Genomic DNA, 17546 nt, shown 5'->3' with positions numbered 1-17546 from the left:
TTAAAGGATTTCCACCCTAACAGGTAACAGCTTGCAAGCAGGTCCAATAGAAGAGACAATGTAAATGACAGTGACCCAACATATGCAGTATGTATTAAAACATTGTTGTTCTGTATATTACTGTTTGTGTTTACATTTTATGTAATCATCATTATGACTTCACTTACTGAATTTCCCTCTTTTAGTTTTTAAAAAAATATACACATATATATATATATATATATATATATATATATAATTTTTTTATTTTTTTTAAATTTGTGTGTGTGTGTGTGTGTGCGTGTGTGTCCCCTTTTATATCTTCCCCACTTCCTGGTTGGACTTCCTGGGTCATTCAGGTCTGAAACAGTTGTTTGTCATACAATTTTAACTTCAAAACGTTCACTGGGAGAGGTGTGATTGATTGTCAATGTTGTACAATAGAACTATACTATAATATACTGTATGCTGACTGTTATGACTTGTGTGCATCTTTTAGTAATACAGTGCGTTATCACCTAATGTGTAAACAGGAGCAATACTACCCTCTATGGACCAAAACTGGTATAGCGTTGTTGAGCTGTCCTTGCAATTACGGTAATTAAAATCAAATTCATTGCTTTTCATAATGCTTTTAAACTATTATTATTTCTCCATGCACTGAAATACCAATGCCAATTAAATTATCATTAACCCTTCAAATGGTCAGTTGGAGTAAGGATGGGCGTGACTACGCAAATCACCATCAGACGGAAGTGGACAATGTTGGGGATCACTCATCTGATTGGACGCTTTTGTTCTTTCAAATGGAGGTGTCCCTCTCCCTTTTTTGTCACCAAGAGACCCCACAGGGAGAAGTTACAGTACAGTAATGTGACCCTTTCTGTGTGGACTTTGAGTAGAGTGGGGAAGGTGATGTGTGGAATATAAGACAACAAGGAAAGATGGCACAGGCTCCTCAGAGGCATGAGAAGCCCAGCTGGACCAGGGAAGAGTTGAGCTGCCTACTGGTTGGTGATGGAGCTGTGGGGAAGACCAGCATGATCATCAGCTACATCTTCAACGGATACAACAGCGAGTACAGGCGGACTGCTTTTGACGTGTTTACTGGTAAAACAAGCATTTTAGGAATTCATACTCCAAGCTGCTCCATACTGATTTGCATTATTGATCACTAGGATTGGTGCATGTGAATGGAGTCCAAACACGGCTCAAATTGATAGATACAGCTGGACAGGTAAATCTCCCTGATGTATTCAAGATGCACTTTATGTTGTATTAATATGTATTTCTTATCATTGTGAACAGGAGGAGTTTGGCCATCTTCGCTCCCTGTGCTATGCCCACGTGGACGTCTTCATCCTGTGCTTCAGCCTCGTCAATCCTGTCTCTTTTGACAACATCACTTCCAAATGGATACCACAGATCCGTGCACGGAACACAACTTCTCCTATCATTCTGGTGGGGACCCAGTCCGACCTTCGCTACAATGTGGACGTCCTCATTCATCTGGACCAGCGGTGTGCCAAACCGGTGGGTCCGCGCCAGGCCAAGAGGCTGGCACGCCGCATCCGAGCTTATGACTACATTGAGTGTTCAGCTCTGACCCAACACCTCCTCAAAGATGTCTTTGACTGCGCCATTTTTGCCGCAATCAAGCAAAAGCACAATATTGCAAAAAGCAAAAAGCTAACTTTGGTTCGGTGCCTTAAGACATTTTATGATTGTGGATGGAGGAAAATGTTCAAATTGATGTGAGATGACTGGATTTCCCACATGAGATTTTAACCCTACTTTCTCTTTGTTTTTTCAAACTTTTCTTTTGTTTGTTGCTATTTGTGTGTGTGTGTGTGTGTGTGTGTGCGCGTCTTAAAAGTCTATAATAAATGCACTACAGAGTAGCACACGTTTCATTCAAACTGTGCTTCCTGGCTTTAATTTTATATGAAAATACTGTGGTAGAAGACAGTGTCAGTGAAGAAATTGGAGGGAAAACAGCACCAAGTGTTATTTTGAACAAATGGTCACCTGCTGATACTTTGAAGTGCTAGTTTACAAGACAAAAGCCATTTAAAGCCATCCCCTGCTTGAAAGATTATGTCAGGGCAAGTCCTCGAATCACGTTTAACCCTCTACAGGCTATTGTATTGCATTTTGCTTCAGTACATTTAGTAAATCTTATCATAATGTTTAATCAATTGCATGTCAGGGTTAAAAAATATTTTGAACAAATTTCAATCCTTGAAGGAAAATTAAATAATATACAATAATAAACTTTTTCATTATTTGCATTAGTTTGTTCTACTCTCTGTGGAACAAAGCATCCACTATAACGTTATCACCCCTTGCCCTGTATGAACAAACTACACGACAATGGCTATTACGATCATTGACAGTGAAGAGTATTTTGTTACATTTTGAAGCTTTGACAATTGCTACAATTAGTTACACTTCGAAACATTCACTGGAATTAACGGACACATTTAGAGCTCATGAAAGGGCTTTAGTGGTGTTAATTTAGTTAATGACTCATTAGGTGGTCAGTCATTATCATATTACTTATTTCTATGGGCCAAAATTAAAATAACACCAGAAATCCATGCGTAGCTCAATAAATTAGTAAAACTACATTATGATTAACAGGTTCATTAATTTTGGTAGCTCAACCAAAAAGTGTAACTTCTATATTCTATAGATGCTCTACACAGTGAAATACTGCAAGAATGCATTTCTTAATAATAAAATAAAAAATAAACTCTAATCAGTAAATGAACTGTAAAAACTTCCCAAGCCTTTAATTGGTCTTAGTCTGAAATGAAATGCTGAATAACTTCTGCACAATATTCTCATTTGTTTAGATTAAACTGTATAATTAGCTTGAGAATGTGGTTTACTTATCCCAAAAAAATCTGTAGTATTTTACTGAACTTTGGATACCAGACCAAAAAAATGGTAAATGATTTCAAATATCTCGCCCGAAGTCAGCTGGGATAGGCTCAGGCATACCCATGACACCAGTGAGGATAAGCGGCATAGAAGATGGATGCATGGAAAATGTATCAATCTGCTTAATACTAGTCAACACATCACTCTATGTGATGCTGGAATATGCACTTGTGCATATTATTTCCCACAGTTTTTTTATATGTATATTTTTTAGCACTATAAATTGTAATTGCATACTACATAAATGACATGTTCTATTAAGAAATCATTATAATGAATAAGTATATATTAATAATAATCAAATTTGATGTATTGCCAAGTACTGTATGTACTGCAGTATTTTGTTATTATTTCATTTATTTTTTTACATTTTTTATTGAACAACTGAATATACAATCAGAAAAAAAGCAATTTAAATCCAATATATTTGACAAATTCTAGGATGAGAAAGTTACATGTCAACATAAAATAATTCAACCTACAGAAATGGAGGAACAGATAAGGATACCATAAACAGTAAACAGAGACAGTTACAAAAATGAAGTGAGACCAGTAAATAAAATGTACAGTATTTGACTAGAAATCCTTGTATGGGCCTTGACTCGTTGGCCATCCTTTTCCCTTGTTCAACTACGTTTCCCATGATGCAACGGCGCCCAGCCTCCTCAGACGCTGTGAGTGAAAATAATCTGATCAGCTGATCTGACCTGGCAACAAAACGTAGCTAGCGATATCTGCTAGGGAGGGGACTCAAGAACGAAAACAATGACACTGCTCGAACGGATTTAAACAAACAAGGTACGCTTTTAAAGACTTTTAAAACGGCGTCGCAAGGATTCCCCTCCCGGTTGTAAGTGTCCGCGACTATCCAAGCTTATTTTCTGACATTCGCGGACTGCAGCTTTGTTGATGTTTTTGACTGTATGTTGCTACCTGCTCATTTGGGTGCCTGGGAGGTGTTTTTTCAGTAATTATTATTTAGGAAAAGCTCAACGCGTTTGAGGAGAACCGCCAGCTTGAAACTAAGCATTCTTTGTTTGAATGCCAAACATTATCTGTCGTGTTAGCTGGCGAGCTTTCATTATTAAGGGCCAGTTTTCTAGCTAGCTTGTTGTTAGCATTATTTGCACATTCATCATTCAGAAAAGACTTCGTCGTGTCGGTTGCTTGTGGCCACATACACATATTTGTATATTTATAATTCAATTTTTTTTAGCGTAATGTCGTTTTTTAATTGCTAATTTTTCGGTACGAACAAGCTAATAGTTGGGCACATAGGTGTATTCTTTGGTGTCACACTGACAGCAAATCGTTACACTTGCTGAATGTTAATATACAATTCGTTTTATATGCTTGAAATGCACGCCGACTAAAGTCATTTGTTTCTTGTTTACACATAAACCAGCAACCCTGTCACAATGCAGCTAATTTAAGTTGTAAAGCCATTTAGTCAGTATTATCACAGGTTTGGCATTGGAAGCTTAGTTGGAAATCGCTGGTGCTACAGTCAAAGCATTTCCAATAAGCTCTTATTGACAGAAACGATGAGTGGGCATGGCTCATCTTCAGAAAAGGGAGTCAACACAAGTCTGACATGTCAAGAGAGTTACGCCTGTGGTGGCTCCGAAGAAGCTGCCTTTGAATGTGAAGATTGTAAGACGTTGCAGTGTGTTCGCTGTGACCTCGAGCTTCACTGTCAGGAGCAACTCAAGAACCACGAGCGGCTCGAGATAAGCCCGGGTCACGTACCTTACTGTGACAACTGCAAAGGGGGTGACAATGACAAGCGTAACAGGTCCATGGTACGCTGCCAGAACTGCAAAGTCAACTTGTGCCAAGAGTGTCAAAAACGCACACACAGCGGAGGAAATAAGAAGAAACACCAGCTCACTCCGTATCTTCTGTCAACGAAACAAGCCGAGGCCAGGTTTGTACAAGCTTCTGTTCAACCTGCCGTCCAAAAAGTTGATGAGGCTAAGTCACGCAGGGCAAAACTGTTGGAAAGTGTGTGCAGTTTCCTCCTGGTTGACGAAAACGAGGAAATGCAGGTAAGCTGTGCAAAAGCGACACCTCACTGAGGTTAAATAAAGTCTTGGTTAATATGGTTTTCATTTTTCTGCCTCAGATAAAAGATGAAACTGCATTTGTGAAGAAGCTAACCTGCTTGCCCAGCCAGCTCTTGAAGGTGGTGTCCATCTTCGGGAACACTGGGGAGGGTAAATCTCACACCCTCAACCACACCTTCTTCATGGGCAGGGAGGTGTTCAAGACGTCTCCCACACAAGAGTCCTGCACAGTTGGCGTGTGGGCTGCTTTCGACCCTTTCCATAATGTGGTGGTCATTGATACAGAGGGGCTGTTGGGCAACAGTTCCAAACAGGGCCAGAGGACCCGTCTCTTGCTCAAGGTGCTCGCCATCTCAGACCTCATCATCTACCGCACCCATGCAGACCGCCTACATGATGACCTCTTCAAATTTCTTGGGGACGCCTCTGATGCCTACTTGAAGCATTTCACCAAGGAACTGAAGGCCACCACGGCCCGCTGTGGTCTGGATGTTCCTCTCTCGACTTTGGGCCCTGCTGTGGTCATCTTCCATGAAACTGTCCACACTAAGCTGCTTGGTACAGGTATGAATTATCGCAGCATATCTAGTTATCCTCTGTTATCTCATTAACATCTCCATGATCATCATCACCATCATTGCACGTAGATGCAATTATGAAACCTACACAGAACTTTCTCAGATGCTGCCACATCTTAATAAATCCACCAAAAGACAAACTCTTGTGTTCTTTAACTTGAACACACACACCTATCCCTGTGCTAGTCTAAACCAGTTAAATGCCAGGAGATACCTCATCCTTTTCTGAGCTTCTCCAAAAGTGTCTTCACTAGATTTGTTGCTAGTCGCTTTTTTGAAAACAAAAAAACAAACAAACAAACAAACCTAATTTCCAGACTATAGAGCGCACCGGTACATTAGCCGCACCAACTACATTTAAAGAGAAAAAAAAGATTTGTACATTCCTACGAAAAGATTTGACCACATCGTAACATGCAATATTTAGTATACAGAAATTTGTTACACAGAAAGTTTTTTTTACACTTTTGATTAAATGAATGCTTTTTTCCAAACTTTTCCAAATTTTCGTGTAACATGGCTAGTGATTCAGTAGCCTACCAGAAAAGTACCCCATTCCCCTCTTCTTCCTGGAAACTAAAACCACTAAAGTCGTCTCCTTCAGCGTCACAAATGAACAGCCTGATAATTCTTTAGTCACACACTTTGTCAGTCTCCCGCTCTCTTTTGTTATTACCCTCGGAGTCACTTTTGTCTCAAGGCAATTTAGCCATTGAGCTTGAGCTATCCTCTTCATCATGCAGTAATCCAGCCTTTGGAAACCAATTGGTGATAGTGGACGGTTGGCGGTCTGAGCAGTCCAAACAGAAGCTTTAATTCTACACTTGATCAAACTTAACGTTTGTGTGTTAAATCAAAACACGATCGCTGCATAAGACTAGAAAACGTGATAATAGCTTCCACATCACTCGTCCACGTGGCTACTTCCTGAAGCTGAACTCGAATGCAAGAATGTCGCTAAGTTGACACTGAACTTTCCTGCTACATCTTCTTATTCTCTGGCAGACCAGGTGCGAGAATGACTCCTGGGCTATATTTTGGACTCCCCTGCTGTACCTTATAGCCTCAAAAATAGAAATGATGTAAGAAATAAGGTGATGCCCTGCCTCAGTTAGTAACACGGTGCTTCATTTCCTAGAGCCCCCTTTTTCCCCTCAGGAAATGGTGAGGTGGCTTTTTTTTTTAACAGTGCTTTGTTTTCTTCCAATTCTGTTTGCTAGACAAGCCTAATGCACCTAATTAAACATACAAACAAATCTGCATGGTCTTACAGCCGTACAGCAAGTGCAAACTTGAGTGGACGCCACAATTTATCAACATAATGCTTATACTTATAGAAGTGCCTCAAAAATACCTGGTGGATTGCTTTGAGACTTTGGAGAGCTAATTCTTGTGTCTGCATTCTGTTTTTGTGAGCAAACAAAAAGGGAACACAATTCTGTTCGCATTGAAACATGGAAGCAATAATCATCAATCTCCACCCTTACGCAAGCATTTGTACGAATAAAGGCCTTCTTTCATATAGATGTGACCTTCCAATAATAACAGTGCTTTGTGCAGTTCGGTCATTTCACACCTCTATTGACGCTTTCACAAAATACAAAAAATACTAGAATGGCTCTCATGGCCACTCAAATTGTACAGCTTCGCACATACCCTTTTCTGGCACATGTTTGATTTGTCTCATTAGTCTTTCTGCATTCATTGCTGAGAAATTATAGTGAAAGTGTCCAGTCTTTCAAGGTTAACAACAGTGGAAAAAGCCTGGAGCCTTTCTTGACCCATGACCCGTCCATCTATGCTTCTGGAAAAAGCAAATGTGTGATCCTGCTAATAGCCAGACTGTGATGATAACATACATTAAAACTATGCAACATTTAAAACATTTGTGTTTGAACTTCACTTCATTTTTTGAAACGATGATGCACAATGACCTAATGAAACAAACACTGTAATTATAATCTATAATTCAAAAACCTTTCCACTTTGTGTTTTTCTTTAAGATAAGTCGCATGAATCAGTAGACAGGCTGCTGTTGGAGCGTTTCAAAAAGGTTTCCCGGTTCCCAGAGGCCTTCAGTTCTGTACAGTACTGGGGCACACAGACTCTAACCCCGCCCACTGACTTCTGCGGCCTGCAGAATAAACTGGAACAGCTCCTGGACAACAACGCCACGCGTTCTCCACGCACCCCTGTGGTTATCTTCAAAGCCCTGCTGGTAGGACTGAGCCACTTGAATTAAACCAACACCTTTTGAGTAGTTTTATACTGTATTATGATGTGTTTGATTTCTTGATAGGCATTAAGTGAGCGCTTTAGTGGGGAAATTGGAGACGAGCTGGTAGCTCACAGTTGCTTCTTTCCCGATGAGTACTTCACTTGCTCTGGCTTGTGCCTCAGTTGTGGGTCAGTGTTTCCTAAATTCCACAGCCGTCCACTTTTACAGTCTCCTGCTGTGAGTGCTTGTTTAACATTCTGACTAGTGCTGTTGTAATCGTAGATCTGGTTGCAAGAACAGTATGAATCACCTCGGAGAAGGAGTCTGCCATGAGGCAAAGCATCGTTGTCGCTATTCGGCTCAGTATGATAATCGCATTTACACCTGCAAGGTAAGCACATTGGCTCGTCATTCTTTCGTCTAGTGGTGACCATCAGTTGACCTCACTTCCACACCTGACTATTACACCAACAAGAACTGAAAATGGAAAATGGAATGGAAAATATTGAGTTGGTCTGCCTTAAGCAGCTAAAAATGACACTTTTCCTCTGAGGAGGTTTTCTCTATAATTTTGGACTGTGTCTGTGGAAATTTTGTGAATGACTTTTGACAGGGTTGAGATCATGGCTCCCAGGATCTTCTACACTAAACTGAGCCAAACATGCCTTTATGATTATGCTTAGTGAACTGGGGCACAATCAGTCTGGAACAGAACAACTTTGGACACATAGAATTGTCCAAAATGTCTTTGTAGGATGAATACGATTTGGTGCACAAAGGTGTCCCTAGACTTTTGTCCATATACTGCGTGTCACCGTTTCTTTGTAGTCATTAGCTTTCATTAGTCAAAGATGACTTTAAAATGACTTATTTTGTGTCATCTCAGGCTTGTTATGAAGGTGGAAAGGAAGTGATTGTCATCCCAAAGACCTCAGCCTCTTCTGACTCTCCTTGGATGGGCCTTGCCAAATACGCCTGGTCTGGGTGAGCACCGACAGGGTCAGACCAAAACAAGCTTGGGTCATAGTTTATGTTAAATTCACACTGCTTCATTTTTCTGCTCATGTTCCAGTGACCTTAAAGCATATTTTTCCATAAACACACAACAAGAGCACCTTGACCCCTTGGCTCAGAGGCCACATTGCCAACCAGTCGGCGAACAAGTACTGTATTTATTATCCGATTTTGAGCCATTTGAGAAAGTGAGAGACAGGCAGTTATGCTGCCTCGCCATCATGCATCTGCTTGGTAAACAAACACAGTGCAGCCCAGACTTTGAATAGCGCGAGTCATTGCTAGCAATAGTGACAAGGAGAAGCCAGAGCTTGAAAGGTTTGAACCTTGAGCTTGAAAGTCCCTTAATTGGGAACACAAAATGTCAAAGTAGCCCCCTGCATCCTTCAATTTTTATGTATGCTATATTCAGACCTGCCAACATGTACGCATTTTGCGGGTTTAAGTTGCAAATTCAGTTCGTGTGTAGCGTAACGTGCACTTCCACAAAATCCTTGCACTGCAGTGACACAGGCTGTAAAGGCTGTGATTGGTCGGCTTGGAGTACACTATTTCCTGTCTGTATACCACTCGCCCACTGACGCCGTCTCCTCCAATTTCAGATGGACATTTGCAATGAAAATTATGCTGAAACTCATCGAATTGTCCCAGCTGCAATAACACTCCCCTTCCTTCTTTAATTACCATCATTCAAAGGAAGCCAACAACCTAAATAGACGACCAGAGTTGTGGTTGCTCACAGAATTGACGTCACATCATGTGCTCAACCCTGACAAGCGCTATCAAAGCTTTGGTGTCTTAAGTGCGGCCGAGGGGTCACTAGCTAAAATGGTGATGTTAACAACCCATAACAACACAAAGCTTTGCCTTTAAATAAATAGACCTATCACATTTATTAGTCTTTTTACAAAATTAAAAACAAATATATAAAAGCATCACATTGTCTGTTTGACAAGTCTGCTATGGCTATATTTATATTCTCAATTTTAAGACTTGTTTTATTTGGAGAATTACCCACCAGCAGTTTGCAGTTTTTATGTTTCATTTGAAAAATCATTAAAACCGTTCACACAAAGCTAAGCAGTTTTATGTTTTGCATTTTTTTGTTCTCTTACTGTACCCAAAATGAGAAAATGAACCGTGATTACGGCGTATCGTTACACCCGTATTAACCAGTTAATGTTATGTTACACTTACATTTTTGTGTGTATGTTCAGGTATGTTATCGAATGCCCCAACTGTGGAGTGATCTATCGGAGCCGTCAGTATTGGTATGGGAACCAGGACCCAGTGGATACAGTAGTCCGAACCGAGATCCAGCATGTTTGGCCAGGGGTAAGTGATATTACAGTCTGATATCCTCCATATATCCTCAGATAGTAGCCTCTGCTCCAATAGACTGTTGCAATCAAGAGGCAGGTGGATTGTCCTCTGAAATGAAAATAAACTGCAAATAGGCCCTCCTTTTTAAAAAAAAAAAAAAAAAAAAAAAATACAGGCGGTGTTCCGAGGTAGCTGTTATTATCTATTCTACAGCCAAGTTACTGCTAGGCGGTACAGTTTGATTTGGTGCATGACGCCTTGATTTAATTAGTGGTTTTACTGCGGTTGTGCACACTGGACATGGGATATCTGCATGACCTCAGTAAATAGTGTGAAAAGAAGAAAGTTTGTAACCTGCCGCTTAATTTGTCATAATCCATGGCATTGTTTAATTTGAATTTGGTTTTTAAAAAAAACTTTATTCTTTAGAAAAATTAAGCCATGAGAACTGCATTGAAAGGAAAACAAAAAGTTTACCACCATGCAGGCAGTACAAACTCAAATAGAAGTAACGCCAGAATAATCACAAGTGCGCTGCTCAGGCAGGTGCATTCAGCATACGTGACCTGCAGAAACCCAAGCAGGGAACAATTAGTCCCTGTAGCTACTGTACATTGTACAGTTGATGGGAACCAAGAATAAAGAACACTAATAATACAAAGCGCTATAACGTGTGTCTGATAATATGGAAGTAACAATTCTCTGTCAACCAATAAATAGAGTGTCAAGCATTTGTCCAGATAAACTAATCCTCTAAAATTGACACCTTACTTAAAATAAACACCCCTGGACACCATTTGAGGAATTATGGTATTTGTTAAAGCTTTAATTGCATACTAGTTTGCATTAGCTTGCTTCATTTTGTCGTAATAATGAAATGTCTGTGTTGTGCAGTCTGAGGGCTTTTTAAAGGACAATAGCAATGCAGCACAGCGTCTTCTGGATGGCGTCAACTTGGTGGCCCAGTCTGTGTCAGAGCTCAGTGTCAAGCCTGCCAAGGCCGTCACCTCCTGGCTGACAGATCAGATCGCGCCAGCCTACTGGAAGCCCAACTCTCTTATCTTGGTAAGTGACACGTAGCAGCCCCGCCCCCTGCCACACGACACCAACAGCCTTAGTCAACACTTCTTCATGGCCTGGGGGATGTTTACAATCTGTGGTGCTCCTTGCCTGTTACACAATATTTATGTGCTGCACACAAGATAGCATGTGGACATTATGTCCCCCTTTCCCAATCGATCTTGGTCAATGTAACGTGTTGTTTTTGCTTTGTTTTTTTCTGACAAAAGATGTGCCATAAGTGTCAAGCGGTCTTCCTGGAGAACGATACCAAGCATCACTGCCGTGCCTGTGGGGAGGGCTTCTGTGATGGCTGCTCTTCTAAAGCTGCCCCTGTCCCCGAACGAGGCTGGGGTCTCGCCCCTGTCAGAGTGTGCGATGTGTGCTTTGAGCAGAGAGCCTCACACGCAGGTACACATCATGGATCTCACATGTCTCCATTTTTTCCTCACTTTGTTTTATTAAGACGCTTACAGAAGTCACCGAGATAAGAATTTTTTTTCTTAATGCAGAGCGTGAGGAGGAGGAGGAGGAGGAGGAGGAGGAGGAGGAGGGTGGAACTCTTGCCAGAAAGGTCGGAGAAGCGGTGACCAACACCATAGGGGTTGTAGTGACCGCTATTGACATCCCACTGGGTGAGTGTTGCCCCAAGCAAAAACTAAAGAGGATTGTTGTGTAACAGGAGTAAGTGACTCAGTTAACATTTGCCTATGAATTCATTGCCCTCTGGTGGCAGAGGCGTATCATCTTTACACTACTGAAGTGCTGGGATCCATTTGACACCAGTGTTCATTCAGCCTGATAAGAAATATAGATTATTACTACTTGGACTTTTCTCATTCTTAAAATGTCAAATTTCATCACATATAATGTCACTCAAGTCATTAATCTACAAACCCTGGCTAAAACATTAAACATTTGATGATGGCTCAATGGCATCTGTGCGGGAGCTCTGCTATTTAACATTCAGCTCCGCCATTTATTGCAGTCGTGAGATGCAGCAGATGTCCAATTGCTCAGATAATTTCCTTTAAAGGGCCCTCATTTCAAACTCACTCTTGTTGTACATATTTAAATGTCATTGGAACTGGTTGTTCAAACTGCTTATGCAACAATTGCTTGTTGTCTATTACATTAGTGGCTTTATTTGCTTAATTGCTACTTGACCGTCATTCACTAAACACACCTTATCAGTAAATGAAGACCTCTTGGCAGACACCTCATTATGTAGGCTTGCAATAATGACATACAATGCAAGGTAGTTTGCCTTTTTTGTGAGCTCCATGAAGGGGCAAGAAACACCTCTCATTATGATGTGATGCAGTTCTTCACTACTTCAATCACGATATTAATTAATCATTAATGTGTGTCAATTAAAATTAAGCATTATTAATTCTGTGAGGTAGAACTTTTGATAAAGTTCTTATATAGTAGATCCCCACCTTTTGCGGGGGTTACCTTCCAAGACCACCAGTGAATGCCGGAAAACCGTGAGTAATTGATATATGATCATAGAAATGTCTATTTTTGACACTGTTAGCCTGACGTTTTTTTTTTTTTTTTTTTTTTTTTAAATTTAAGATCAACATTTGTAATAAAAGTGCCTGTTGGAATTATTAGATTAGATTCAACTCCAGATCCCACCCCTTCTCTCTTCAACTGCCATTGTTCACTCGGAACACAATCCAGGCTTAAGCCCAAAATAGACACACTTAACATATTTAAAATATAAAACGCATAGGGTACTCACCACTAGTGAATCTTAATGTATGAAGACCGAATAACAGAGGGAGTCGGAATTACGGAATTATTAGCCAGTCACAGCACACAACTATGGCGTGTTCAAGGACTTGCGAACAAAGTGCGAAATCTCAACGCTTGACTAAGAAACATTATCAGTGAAGTATAAAGACAAAAAATTCATAAAAATAGTGGGCTTTCTAACAGTGGTGCATGTATGCTGTACATTTTACCCGTATTATGTATTTATAAATGATTACATACTTATGGTGAATGAAATGTGTACTCTGAAAAAATGGCCCATTTTCGGAAAATAAAAACATTAATTAAAAAAACAATTTTTGACAATTCTTTTGAATTTACGGGGAATGCTGAATTGCAAATGTGTGGGGATGCAGTGTACTAGATCTCTTATTGGATTGTGCAGTTGTACCTCACTAAGTGGCAGGCGTGTTTACAGCTACCATGGTAGCTCCGTAGAAGAAAGGATGAGTAAACAATGTTTCTTCATTGTTGGTTTGCATGTTTTTATCAAAGTGAAGACAGAAGACCAGCAAATGGCATAAACGTTGTGATCAGAATGGTCGTCAGATGATGATTGACAAATTACAAGCTCACTGACTTCACAGCAACCGTGAAATATAATTTTATCGTGGCATGAAGAGGACTCAGCTGAAAACAATATGAAGTCAGTTTTATGGACCCACCTAGGCCACTTCATGGAGAGCGCTACATTATCTGTAACTATGTGCCTTACAGTGTCTGACTGGTTTGGATTGTTATATCAACAAGCCTGTAGTTCAGACCTCAAAGCCAACACGTCTGGAAAGACAAGGTGTAGAATGAAGAACTCCAATGTGACAAGAATTAACATGAAGTTAAGCATTTCAGTATGACTTTCAGCTTCTGGTGTTTCGCTATTCCCTTCGGAGTGAGCCAGCTGTCACAGATGCTACAGAGGATATGTGAAAGATCCCTCACCAGATGGAGCATGCCTGATCAAGGCGAGACACATCATGAGAGTGGGATGCGTTCAATACATGACAGTGCATGACGATGACAGTGCATGATCAACATCTCATAAGAACGGAAGAGAATCCACGGGAATTCTTAGCTCCCTGAATTTTAACATTCAAGTGACATTTTGGAACGTTCTATGCTTTCAACTTTGTGAGAACAGTTTGGGGAAGGCCCCTTTATGTTTCTAGTTGACAAAGCAAGGTACATGATGGCATGCTTCTGTGAGTTTGATATGGAAGTCCTGACCTTATTCCCATACAATTTTGTGATAGACCAGGGAAAGCATGGACACAAGATTCTTTTTAACTGAAAATGACAAAATGGTATCGTTTAATAGTTTAATAGTATAGTATTGGTACGGCTACACAAAAATCTCAATTCACACGAATGTGATCTCATTTCTAAACGTCTATGATGACTTTTTCCAAATTGAACTTAACAAGCTGCATCACAAACCAACGTTGGGCTCATGCTGCACTGTCATTACTATTACTTTCTCCTCAGTTTCCACATCCCTCAGCGAGCCTCCCCGGCCAGGGAGATTTAGCTCTGCTGCCCTGGCATGCTGGCTATCACTCATTGCAGGAGAAGCGATCACATTCATTAATTTACTTATTTTTTGACTTGTCTGCGTTACGTCTATGAATGTATTGTGGAGTGAGCAAGCTTGCCATGTTTTTTGACTGGATGGATTATGTATGTATGTATGTACTTTATTTATCCCACAGCGGGGAAATTTACTTGTTACAGCAGCAAGCAAGCAAGATACGCAAGTAAAGAGTACAGTGTAAAGAATGCATAGTGACTACAACATGGTTCAGGTGGTGCAGGTGTTGTAGAGCTTGACAGCGGTCGGTATGAAGGACCTGCGGAACCTCTCCTTCTTATTATTTTGTCTTTCCAAAAAAGTCCACATTAATAATAAAATCACGGCAATGTCTTTAAAATGAGAGCACGTGTCTCTGAACATGGTGTGCACGCGTGTGAAAATAATTTAACACATACAACAATGTAACAGGATGCTACAAAGGTTAGCAACACTACCAGTACATAGCTACAGTATGTGATCTATAATGCTAACATTAGTCATATTTTAACAGAAAAAGACAAAGGAAATTATCAAACTTACAGCACCCATATCTGTAGTTGACTGATGCATAGTTAGCAAAGCGTGTTATGTTACAAAGCTGTCCTCCGTAAAGTGTTGGGCATACATGCGTCAATCAAAAGCAATTGTTGGAGCACCTCTTTTCTCAAAAATGGAGCACACAAGTGAGAGAGATGTTAGACTTTTCCTACGTTTGATGGTCATAAACAGGTTCTAGAGAAGCATATTGCTCTTATAACATCATTAGACTCCTTGTTGCATAATAGTGTTCAGTCTGGGCAAGTGCAAGTACATTACAGTCAACAGTGTTTGTGCGTATAACACTTCTCATGCGTACATGTTCATGATGCATAGCTACCAGCTTGTGTTGTCTTGTCATATTTCTTTGTATTCATGTTTCAATGTTGTGTGCTTGTTCAAGGCCTGGTGAAAGACGCCGCCCGTCCTGCCTACTGGGTGCCCGACCAGGACATTCTCTCTTGCCACAACTGCCGGCGTGAATTCACTGCCAAGCTGTCCAAGCACCACTGCCGCGCCTGTGGCCAAGGAGTGTGCGACGATTGCTCCCCGGAGCGTCGACCGGTGCCATCCCGCGGCTGGGACCACCCCGTGCGCGTGTGCACCACCTGTAACCAAAAAGCAGGAGAACTTTAACAGAGACGACCTTCCTTCCTCAGAATACTCAAGACAGAACCGCTAGCTCTCTGTCGTACCTCTCAACGGTTCTGTCTGGTATCTGTGGAGAGGAAGTTGTTAGCTATACTGTACATACATAGAGGACACTTAGCAAATTTGGAAATTGAGAGTTCCCGTGGCCTTTGTAGAACAGCCAGAATCTGTGAGTTACTTGACTGAGAGTGTAATCTGCATTTCCACTCTTTATTATTCAACCTGAAAATCTTGTTCACACAAATCCTTAATTGTATGTTAAATAAGGCTGATGAGCTATTTTTCTACTATGAGAAAATATTTAAAAAAGCGTATCATTTAAAGAATACTAGCTAGTGAAGAGCGTTATTAGATTTCCGCCATTCTTATATTGTTTCTCTAATGTATATGTAACGGCCAGGAGATGTTTAATTAAGCGCAGGTTACATTGCATGCTGTGCTGCAACATTTGAGTTTTTGCACTAAGCCTTTTTCAGCTGTTATAGGCTGTTGCTTAACATGGCCTAAAACCAGATGTCCATATTTATCAGCAGCATAAGGTTTTGGATTATCTGGGGTGCCAAATCATTCAGGTCACTGTGTCTGTGCTGGTATGATATTTATATTTTACCATGTCATTGTGGTTGTATGACGATTTAGAACTGTTTGGAAATTGTATATATGTTTGACAATTGATGATGAGAGAAAAAAGCACTCTGGTATGTATGACAGTGTGAATGATCATTTTGGCCTTTTGTTTTGTTTAGTGATTGTTCACTGAATGACTTTACCATCTCTTTTGCCAGGCAGGGTACATGTTTTATTTGTGTTATGCTGTTTTTCTTATTGTTTATGACTGAATTTTGTCTGTAATCCAGTCTTATGTATTCAATTCACTGGCCCCGACAAAGTCTCACACAGTCATAATGTTGCTTTTGTTTCTTCTTGTGTTTGTTTTGACATTATTTACTGTAAACCATTTCAATACTATGTAGTGACTTTCGTTTGAGCCATATTAAGTGACTGAGTGAAGTCATGCCCCTGTTTCAAATGTATGTCATACCCAATTAGCTTTAACAGAAAGGCTTTTAGGGAAAAAACATCTGTCAAGCCTACATTTTATGATGCAAAGATGTTTTATTCGATTTAGTTGTGTGGTTTGGGAAGACTTAATGTTTGTATGTGTGTGTTTTACTCTCAAAATAGATTTGTCAAAATGTTGCATCACATACACACACACACACACACACATCTGATACATTGTTACACATGGCTGAATAGGAAATGTCACGTTCATGGCGTCCATTCCCATTAAACAAGGTGTGCAATCTGTTGCTTCACGTATATTCTGTGGTGTTTTATACACCAATCTGCTACGTATATGTCCTGATTTTGCACATCTCTACACCACATGTTTTTGAAAGTACATTGAAACTTTGTGTGGACACAAATGTTTGCCAGTGATTTCAAAAATGACAATATCTGGCAAAACTTAAGTGGGAATCAGTCGCCTTTGTGTTTCTGATGTGTGCTTTTGGGCGTTGTGTTTCAAGCCACTAAATGCAGTCTTATGTGGGGGAAAAGAAAGTGTTTATGCCTTTCAGCCTACTTACCCTTTTCTCCCTTCCGATAAAGTGAGGAAAATAATTTCCTTAGAGCTTATTGATGATGACAATAAATAATTAATTATTATTTGGCTAAATAATTAAACAGCTTCCTTGTTACTACTCTCTGCAGTTGCGTGATTTTGAAACCATAAAAATATATGCATTATATTAATCCAATCGAATGGTCTTTCCTTATAGATTGTGCTGCTCAGTTAGTTGTGTATAAATATAATGTGAAAG

The 17546-nt window shown here is 40.2% G+C and overlaps 2 protein-coding genes across 2 annotated transcripts; both read left to right on the top strand.

Annotated features, from left to right (window-relative positions):
* The first annotated feature begins 828 nt into the window (after positions 1-828).
* Positions 829-1747, top strand: LOC129192573 (rho-related GTP-binding protein RhoV-like). The gene is made up of 3 exons (XM_054796741.1): positions 829-1089; positions 1158-1216; positions 1288-1747. The coding sequence occupies exons 1-3, from the start codon at positions 924-926 to the stop codon at positions 1735-1737; spliced, it is 675 nt and encodes a 224-aa protein (XP_054652716.1). The 5' UTR covers positions 829-923; the 3' UTR covers positions 1738-1747.
* A 1883-nt stretch (positions 1748-3630) lies between these two features.
* On the top strand, positions 3631-17415 carry LOC129192910 (zinc finger FYVE domain-containing protein 1-like). The gene is made up of 11 exons (XM_054797351.1): positions 3631-4973; positions 5051-5555; positions 7573-7787; positions 7869-7975; positions 8070-8178; positions 8674-8771; positions 10019-10136; positions 11019-11189; positions 11414-11594; positions 11696-11818; positions 15473-17415. The coding sequence occupies exons 1-11, from the start codon at positions 4470-4472 to the stop codon at positions 15703-15705; spliced, it is 2364 nt and encodes a 787-aa protein (XP_054653326.1). The 5' UTR covers positions 3631-4469; the 3' UTR covers positions 15706-17415.
* Positions 17416-17546: the final 131 nt, after the last annotated feature.

This window comes from Dunckerocampus dactyliophorus, chromosome 13, assembly GCF_027744805.1.
Source record: "Dunckerocampus dactyliophorus isolate RoL2022-P2 chromosome 13, RoL_Ddac_1.1, whole genome shotgun sequence".
Classification (NCBI taxonomy): domain Eukaryota; kingdom Metazoa; phylum Chordata; class Actinopteri; order Syngnathiformes; family Syngnathidae; genus Dunckerocampus; species Dunckerocampus dactyliophorus.
Note: the sequence above shows the minus strand (reverse complement) of the source record. Positions and strands in the feature narration are given on the sequence as shown.